The sequence below is a fragment of the Oncorhynchus nerka genome, linkage group LG5 (assembly GCF_034236695.1).
Source record: "Oncorhynchus nerka isolate Pitt River linkage group LG5, Oner_Uvic_2.0, whole genome shotgun sequence".
NCBI classification, from domain to species: Eukaryota; Metazoa; Chordata; class Actinopteri; order Salmoniformes; family Salmonidae; genus Oncorhynchus; species Oncorhynchus nerka.
This window is the reverse complement of record NC_088400.1, coordinates 34,724,596-34,734,303: the sequence shown is the minus strand read 5'-3', so window position 1 is coordinate 34,734,303 and position 9,708 is coordinate 34,724,596. Positions and strand designations below refer to the sequence as shown.

Genomic DNA, 9,708 nt, shown 5'->3' with positions numbered 1-9,708 from the left:
GGAGGAATGGTTCTCTTAAAGGGGAAAGGACAATATCTATATTATAAAGAATATCCCAATCGATCTCAAAATGATGTTGTTTTACTTTTGTGAATGATCTGCATCAATCCGGTTATTCTGTTTTTTTTCTAGTGTAGGCTACTTTCCAGAACCATATTAATTGTTGTATAACTGATGTATGCCTTTAGCAAACTATATTGATACATTTATTTGGGGCGGACTAGTGGTTGGGCCAGTAACCGAAAGGTTCCTGGATCGAATCCCCAAGCTGGCAAGTTAAAAATCTGTCCTTCTGCCGCTGAACAAGGCAGTTAAACCACTGTTCCCCAGTAGGCCATAATTGTCATTAAGAACTTGTTATTAACTGACTTGCCTTCCTAAATTAAACTAATTAAAACATGTAAATTCCAACTCACTTTTATTTATTCCATATTGATCATTTGATTATGATTATCTATTTATTCATCCATTTGACGTTGGATGTCCAGAAATACGTGAAGGCAGTGAAAGGATAGATAGGTCAACAACAAGGAATATCGTCCTGACATTATGCAAAAACAAAAATCAACAATGGAGCGAAGCATCTCCGTCTAGAATCGATTGCAAGTACTACGCATGTGCAATGTTGTCGGACCCCAACATACTTCCTGGTTCAACAGCGTGTGCACACGTTGAAATGTCATCGTGAACACTAAACAATCCGCAAATTTAGCTACATCTGTTATAGGATTCGGGTCGTTATTTCAAGCAGTTCTTCTGACTTTTTCCGTCAATCGGAGGACGCACAGAGATGATGAAGGTTTTCATAACAAGACGCATCCCACAGGAGGGAATGAAGATTCTGTCACAGGCTGGAGTGTATGCAGGTTTCCCTTTATAGTTTGCTATGATCAGCTTGGTAGCTAGCCTAATGAGTAGCTCATGCGCTGGCACTTTTAATCTATAATGCATGACATGCCAGTAGTGTTATAATTGTGTTAGTCTACTTTTTGCTGTATAAATGCATTGGACACACACAGGAAGTGGAGGGTAATGTTGTTCTAAAAGTGTTCTAACCTTGTTCTAAAAGTGAAAGTTCATTGGAGTTGTTTATGACCTTTATTCCAGGTCACACATTATAGCGGGTTCTCTCAAGGCGTTTTTGTAACTTACAAACGTCTATGTAACATTTGGTTTAGGTAATGAGGTATAATAAAGATTAAAGGTAGGGGAAGGTATGGGGGAAAACAGACCTTGGAAAAAAAGCACACATACAGACAATGCAGAATATGTGGAGAGTACTGTACAATGAAGTAAATGTTGTTAAATGTCTTGGTCTCTCATTTGAATCTGGTCATCTCCCTGTTTCCATGGAAACAGATGTAAAGTGTCACTGTGGGACTCTGATGAGCCTGTTCCGAGGGTGGAGCTTCTGAAGGGCGTGGAGGGGGCCCATGGGCTGCTGTGCCTCCTGTCGGACAAGATCGACACAGAGGTCCTGGACGCAGCAGGTACGCTGGACATAATCTGGACCAGATTAACTCAAACGGCACTTCTCAGTATTTTCCAATACAGTACCAGTCAACGCAAATAAAGCTCATGAAGCTGGTTGAGAGAATACCAAGAGGGTCCAAAGCTGTCATCAAGGCAAAGGGTGGCTACTTTGAAGAATCTCAAGTATAAAATATATTTGGATTTGTTTAACACATTTTTGGTTACTACATAATTCCATGTGTTTTTTCATAGTTTTGATGTCTTCACTATTCTACAATGTAGAAAATAGTACAAAAATAAAGAAAAACCCTTGAATGAGTAGGTGTGTCAAACTTTTGACTGGTACTGTATATTTAAGGTTTATTTTGAATTGTACACATTTGCAGCTAAAAGCTGAATTGCAGCATACATATGCCTACATAAGTAAGTGAATTTAATCTGTAATTTGAGGCTGTTAGGTATGTATTATACTGTAAATGTGTTGTATGATAGTTCCCATTCTGTCTTCTCCTAACACGTAGCTATCGATTTGTGTTCAGGTCCAAACTTGAAGGTTATAAGTACCTTGTCTGTCGGATTTGACCACATGGCCATGGATGAGATCAAGAAACGGTAAGACTAACTACCAACTAGCTTGTACGCAGTGCTTGACTTGGGAGGAAAGAGGTGCAGGAGCTGTCTTTTTCTAAGTCAGTCCATTAGACTATGTTCACAGGAATTCTTAAATGATATTATGCTACAGAGATCTGTTAATCAACTGTATTTATAAAGCCATTTTTACATCAGCAGATGTCACTAAGTGCTGTATAGAAACCCACCCTAAAACACCAAACGGCAAGCAATGCAGATGTAAAAGCATGGTGGCTAGGAAAAACTCCTGAGAAAGGCAGGAACCTAGGAAGGGAACCAGGCTCTGAGGGGTGGCCAGTCCTCTTCTGGCTGTGCCCGGTGGAAGGGTTCATACACATTTTGACAGATGGAATTTCATTACTTTCCCATGACTTTTAACCAAATTTCCATGACCAATAATTGGTTGCGGCCCTGTCGCCTACATGAAAAAAGTCAGCATAATTAAAGGCTTCTGGTCTCTGATCCCATGTAGGCCTACTATAATGGGAAGAAAAAGTATGTGAACCCTTTAGAATTACCTGGATTTCTGCATAAATTTGTCATAACATTTTATCTGATCTCCATCTCGGTCACAACAAAAGACAAACACAGTCTGCTTAAACTAATAACACACAAATAATTATAATTTGTCATATCTTTATTGAACACACTGTGTAAACATTCATAGTGCAGGGTGGGAAAAGTATGTGAACCTTTGGATTTAATAACAGGTTGACCCTCCTTTAGCAGCAATGTCCTCAACCAAACGTTTTCTGTAGTGGCTGATCAGACCTGCACAACAGCCAGGAGGAATTTTGCACCATTCCTCTTTACAAAACTGTTTCAGTTCAGCAATCTTCTTGGGATGTCAGGTGTGAACCGTTCTCTTGAGGTCATGCCACAGCATCTCAATCGGGTTGAGGTCAGGACTGACTGGGCCACTCAGGTTGAGGTCAGGACTGACTGGGCCACTCAGGTTGAGGTCAGGACTGACTGGGCCACTCAGGTTGAGGTCAGGACTGACTGGGCCACTCGGGTTGAGGTCAGGACTGACTGGGCCACTCGGGTTGAGGTCAGGACTGACTGGGCCACTCGGGTTGAGGTCAGGACTGACTGGGCCACTCGGGTTGAGGTCAGGACTGACTGGGCCACTCGGGTTGAGGTCAGGACTGACTGGGCCACTCGGGTTGAGGTCAGGACTGACTGGGCCACTCGGGTTGAGGTCAGGACTGACTGGGCCACTCGGGTTGAGGTCAGGACTGACTGGGCCACTCCAGAAGGCGTATTCAAGCCATTCTGTTGTTGATTTTACATCTGTCAAATGGGTTGTTGTCCTGTTGCATCACCTAACTTATGTTGAGCTTCTATTGGCGGACAGATAACCTAACATTCTCCTGCAAAATGTCTTGATAAATTTGGGAATTCGTTTTTTTGTCGACGATAGCAAGCTGTCCAGGCCCTGAGTCAGCAAAGCAGCCCCAAACCATGATGCTCCCTCCACCATACTTTACAGTTGGGATGAGGTTTTGATGTTGGTGTGCTGTGCCATTTTTCCTCCATGCATAGTGCTGTGTGTTCCTTCCAAACACCACAACCTTAGTTACATCTGTCCACAGAATATGTTGCCAGTATCACTGTGGAACATCCAGGTGCTCTTTTGCAAACTTCAGACGTGCAGCAATATTTTTTTAAGACAGCAGTGTCTTTCTTCCATGTTGTCCTCCCTTGAACACTATTGTTGTTTAGTGTTTTATGTATCGTAGACTCGACCACAAAGATGTTAGCATCTACCAGAGATTTCTGTAAGTCTTTAGCTGACTCTCTAGGATTCTTCTTAACATTGAGCATTCTGCGCTGTGCTCTTGCAGTCATCTTTGCAGGACGGCCACTCCTAGGGAGATTAGCAACAGTGCTGAACTTTTTCCATTTATAGACAATTTGTCTTACCGTGGACTGATGAACATCAAGGCCTTTAGAGATACTTTTGTAAACCTTTCCAGCTTTATTCAAGGTAACAATTCTTAATCTTAGGTTTTCTGAGATCTATTTTGTTCGAGGCATGGTTCACATCAGGCAATGCTTCTTGTGAGTAGCAAAATCATATTTTTGAGTGTTTCTTTTATAGGGCAGGGCAGCTCTAACCAACATCTCCAACCTTGTCTCAATGATTGTACTCCAGGTTAGCTGACTCATGACTCCAATTAGCTTTTGGAGAATTCATGAGCCTAGGGGTTCATATACTTTTCCCAACTTACACTGTGAATGTTTAAATATTGCATTCAATATAGACAAGGAAATTACAATTTGTGTGTTATTAGTTTAAGCACTCTTGTTTGTCTATTGTTGTGACTTAGATGAAGATCAGATCTAATTCTTTGTAAAAATGTATGCAGAAATCCAGGTAATTCCAAATGGTTCACATACTTTTTCTTGCCACTGTATCTCCGGCCGTTGTGCCCTTCATCAAGGCACTTAACCCTGTACAGAGTAGAATAACTGCACTGTTAGGCTACTGTATAAAATGCACATGGTCAACCCTCCATCTGGAGAGCTACAGGGTGTGCAGGTTTTTGATCCTGCCCTGAAACGCACCAAAGTCTCCAATCAAGTTCCTGTTGAGCAGCTGATGTTTAGGCTACAATTTGGAGCAGGGCTCGGAAACAAAAACCTTAACACCCAGTAGCTGTTGGCCACCCTCGATATAAAATATTGCAACATTACAACCAAATACTTTTTTAATGTTTTTATTAAATTATTCCGTGAATCAGGGATAAAACGGATAAGGTAGGCTACTTCAAAGCAAAGTAGCTCACAAAGACATGTTTATCTATAATATTCATGTTTCAGGGGAGATCTATGCACAGCATCAAAGTTATTTGTCAATTAGGCTATTCTTCAAATATTTTTAGCATTTTCGTATTTACATGGCTAGCCTACTGTTTAATAGAGGGGAATCACAGCTTTCAAATTATGGTGTCAGATTTATTTCTCACAGTGCCGGTGAAAAGGCAACAATGAGTCAACGACTTTAATTCTTGGGCATATAGTTAACTAGCGAGATAGCTTCTAGTATGGCTAATTATGTTTTGAATTGGCTATATAGTTAGTCTATCATTATTTTATAGGCTACTTGCTGCTGAAATGTCTCTCTCTCCTCGGGCAAATGGCCCACTCACACTGGCACACATGCAGATAATGCACAGCACACACGGAGAGATGCGCTGAAGGCTATGCCTAATTCTGATCATGGCTGATATGTCGATTTTTAAGTGATATGATAATATATTTGAAAAGGAAATCACAATATTAAAATTAAATTACCTGCCTCCCGGGTGGCGCAGTGATTAAGGGCGCTGTACTGCAGCGCCACCAGAGACTCTGGGTTCGCGCCCAGGCTCTGTCGTAACCGGCCACGACCGGGAGGTCCGTGGGGCGACGCACAATTGGCCTAGCGTCGCCCGGGTTAGGGAGGGTTTGGCCAGTAGGGAAATCCTTGTCTCATCGCGCACCTGTGGCGGGCTGGGCGCAGTGCTCGCTAACCAAGGTTGCCAGGTGCACGGTGTTTCCTCCGACACATTGGTGCGGCTGGCTTCCGGGTTGGATGGCGCTGTGTTAAAAAGCAGTGCGGTTGGGTTGTGTATCGGAGGACGCATGACTTTCAACCTTCGTCTTTCCTGAGCCCGTACGGGAGTTGTAGCGATGAGACAAGATAGTAGCTACTAAAACAATTGGATACCACGAAAAGGGGTAAAAAAAAAAAATGTAATTACTTTTCCAGGATGTTCATGACCTTAAGAAAGCTAATTTGACAACTTGGAACATCGCATCCTGCTCATTCAGGCTGGCACATTCTCAAACTGGAACAGTCTACTGCCACGCATACAACGGATTCACAGACTAGTGGAAAATAAACTTGAACAAAGCAGAATCAGGATATGGATCCCCACTCTCAAATGCTATTCAATGCAGATCGAGCATTCAACCCGCCTTCACTCCTCTTTGATCAATCTTTTGTGTGTGAATCTGGGCCGCTGATAGGTCACTTTGTTTTATAGAGGAGCCGGTAAGCAGTTTGAGGTGCCAGTACGGCGCTCCAGGCGGCTCCGGCCCATTTCAAGCAATGATTGTACGAACAAATACCTTCCTCACATCTAAGTCAGAAACTCTCATTGTGCCCTCTTCTCCATGTTCTGTGCAGAGGGGTGCGTGTGGGCTACACTCCAGACGTCCTGACTGATGCCACAGCGGAGCTGACCGTCGCCCTGCTCCTGGCTACAGCTCGGCGGCTACCAGAGGGCGTGGTGGAGGTTAAGAAGTCAGTGATCAATGAAAACACAGATTCATTTACTACATAAGACTTCAGTTTCAGATGATCACTCTTGACATGTTGTACATTGATACTTTAGGGATGTGTTTGCTGAACCAAATTTCTATCTACAATTAATATGAGCAAAACAGAATGTGTGTCCTCATTTCCCACTTTTTAACTCTCTCGCGCTTTCTCTCGCTTTCTCTTTCTCTCTCAGTGGAGGCTGGAGCACCTGGAAACCTCTGTGGTTGTGTGGTTATGGTCTGTCAGGCAGCACTGTCGGTGTCATTGGACTGGGACGCATAGGTAGTGACAGTGATTGATTGAAACAGGATTCAGGGACTCCTGCCTTTTAGGCCTGTGGTCCATATAATCCATACTGTAGCTGAAGGGGCTGGACAAAATGTCTTACTAACTGATTGATTGTCTGGAGTCAATGCTGTTTTCGCTCAGGTATGGCCATTGCCAGGAGGCTGAAACCGTTTGGAGTGAAGCGGCTCCTGTACTCTGGAAGAACTGCCAAATCCTATGCTGCTGAGGTGGAGGGAGAATACGGTGAGCGGGGTTGGAGGGGCTATGGAAAACAGGAAAGTATAAGAGAGAGGGTGAGAATCAGATGAGGTGTTTATTTGGCTGTTTCTTCACCCTCTCTCCTCCCCTCCTCTCTGTTGCAGTGCCCTTGGACACGCTGGTGTCTGAGAGTGATTTTGTCGTGGTGTCCTGCGCCCTCACACCAGAGACCCAAGGCCTGTGTAACAAGGACTTCTTCAGCAAGATGAAGAACACCGCTGTCTTCATCAACACCAGCAGGTACTCCATTAAACACGTAGAGCAGTGCAAATCAAACCCCACTGACTGCGTTTGGAAATGAGCACTGTTACAGTCATTCAAAGTTCTAAAAATAGAGGTGTGTGTGTGTGTGTGTTATAGGGGTGCAGTGGTGAATCAGGAGGATCTGTACCAAGCTCTGTCCAGTGGTCAGATAGCTTGTGCTGGGCTGGACGTCACAACCCCAGAACCACTCCCCACCGACCACCCCCTCCTCACCCTCAAAAACTGTGGTGAGTATATGGAGACACAGGGATGGAAGCCAGTTTACTCTGTTTTATTGTCTATGATTCATCTCTAATCATTGTTGTGGTCTTTCCAGGGGAATCAAGAATACTCTTTTTTTTTATGCCTGGTCATTCAAATGAACCAGTTGCTTTTCCCCAGAGATGATTTATACTGAACAAAATATAAATGCAACATGTAACAATTTCAAATATTTTACTGAGTTACAGTTTTATATAATGAACTCAATTGAAATAAATTAATTAGGCCCTAATCTATGGATTTTCACATGACTGGGAATACAGATATGCATCTGTTGGTCACAGATACCCTTAAAAAATGGGCCTCACGATCTAGTCATGGTATTTTTGTGCATTCAATTTGCCTTTTATAAAATGCAATTGTGTTCATTGTCCGTAGCTTATACCTCCCCATACCATAACCCCACCGCCACCACGTGGCACTCTGTTCACAACGTTGACATCAGCAAATTGCTCTCCCACACGACGCCATGCACGTGGTCTGCGGTTGTGAGGCCAGTTGGACGTACTGCCAAATTCTCTAAAACAACATTGGAGGCGGCTTATGGTAGAAAAATTAACATTCAATTATCTGGCAACCGCTCGGTTGGACATTCCTGCAGTCAGCATGCCAATTGCACGCTCCCTCAAAACTTGAGACATCTGTGGCAGTGTGTTGTGTGACAAAACTGCACATTTTAGTGGCCTTTTATTGTCCCCAGCACAAGGTGCACCTGTGTAATGATCATGCTGTTTAATCAGCATCTTGATATGCCACACCTGTCAGGTGGATGGATTATCTTTGCAAAGGAGAAATCCTCATTAACATGGATATAAACAAGAGAAATAAGCTTTTTGTGCGTATCGAACATTTTTATTTCTGCTCATGAAACATTGGACCAACACTTTACATGTTGTGTTTATATTTTTGTTCAGTGTATATTGTGCAATCCGATCATATCCCTGCTAATACTTTTCTCTCCTCTGTCCACCTGCAGTGGTCTTGCCCCACATTGGCAGTGCTACCTACTCCACACGTGGCATCATGGCAGAGCTGTCCGCAAACAATCTGCTGGCAGGCCTACAGGGCACAGACATGCCCAGCGAACTCAAATTCTAGTGCTGCTCTACAACTTCTCAATTCTGCCTCAGTCCTCCTGTTAGAATGATTTTTTTATCAACCAATCAATAGTCAATACCAGGGAAGGTAAAAGCCGTAAGTGACCAGGCAGGAATCTGTGTTAAGATTATTGCTGTTCTATTAAAGGAAAGATTCACCCATTTTGAATGTTATATAATTTTTGTGCATCTCTGAGCGATGTTCTATCGATTCCTGGGGATTTTCATGTGTTTTCATGTGTATCTGAGCTATTCGCTGTTCAAACATGCAGAAATAGAGCCAGTATGCCATGTTTTGCGTCATAGAAGTACAGCCGGTATGACGTCTTTAGTGTCATAGAAATACAGCCGGTATGACGTCTTTAGTGTCATAGAAATACAGCCGGTATGACGTCTTTAGTGTCATAGAAATACAGCCGGTATGACGTCTTTAGTGTCATAGAAATACAGCCGGTATGACGTCTTTAGTGTCATAGAAATACAGCCGGTATGACGTAAAATTCGTCCTTTCAGCTGTATTTATGCCTGCTTGAATGGCAAATAGATGCACAAAAAACTGGGTGAATGTTTCCTTTAACATGCTCTCCCAACATGAAGGTAAACTTCTGCCTCTTGCTCTTACTGTTTTTTACAAGAAATAACTAACTTCTAAAATGTTACTTGAAAGAGGAAGTGTATAGTATTAGAGTTTTGAGAACATGCCTCAGTACACTTAACAGTACTCCTAAGGGTCAGCCATGACTTCCTTTTAAGGATGTAGAAAAGCACTACAATGTCTCTGCACACAATTCATTACTGGCCTTCTTGTTCTTATGAAACACTTGATCGAATTGTGTAAAACAGTAGTTGTAATGTTTTCTATTGTTCTCATGACAGTTTTGTGTTAACATATTGAGATATGGATCGCCATTGTCTATTTGTGCATAATTCTGAGAAACACTATCTCTAATTAATCTATGGTAAAACACCTGGCCTGTAATCATTGTTTCAAACCAGCTGATCACTCCCTCCCTCTATCATGGTCTGTCATTCTGGCATTGTTGAATAAAGTAGAAATGTTGTACAGTACGTCAAAATGTGTGAACATATTTCCCCCATAAGAAGAATACTAGATCCATGCGTAAA

The 9,708-nt window shown here is 42.7% G+C and overlaps 1 protein-coding gene across 1 annotated transcript; it reads left to right on the top strand.

The window, feature by feature from the left end:
- The first annotated feature begins 613 nt into the window (after positions 1-613).
- LOC115129368 (glyoxylate reductase/hydroxypyruvate reductase) lies at positions 614-9,651 on the top strand. The gene is made up of 9 exons (XM_029659626.2): positions 614-858; positions 1,360-1,490; positions 2,013-2,085; positions 6,281-6,397; positions 6,609-6,697; positions 6,845-6,946; positions 7,066-7,201; positions 7,322-7,452; positions 8,463-9,651. Exons 1-9 carry the CDS (start codon positions 791-793, stop codon positions 8,582-8,584), a joined length of 969 nt encoding a protein of 322 aa, XP_029515486.1. The 5' UTR covers positions 614-790; the 3' UTR covers positions 8,585-9,651.
- Positions 9,652-9,708: the final 57 nt, after the last annotated feature.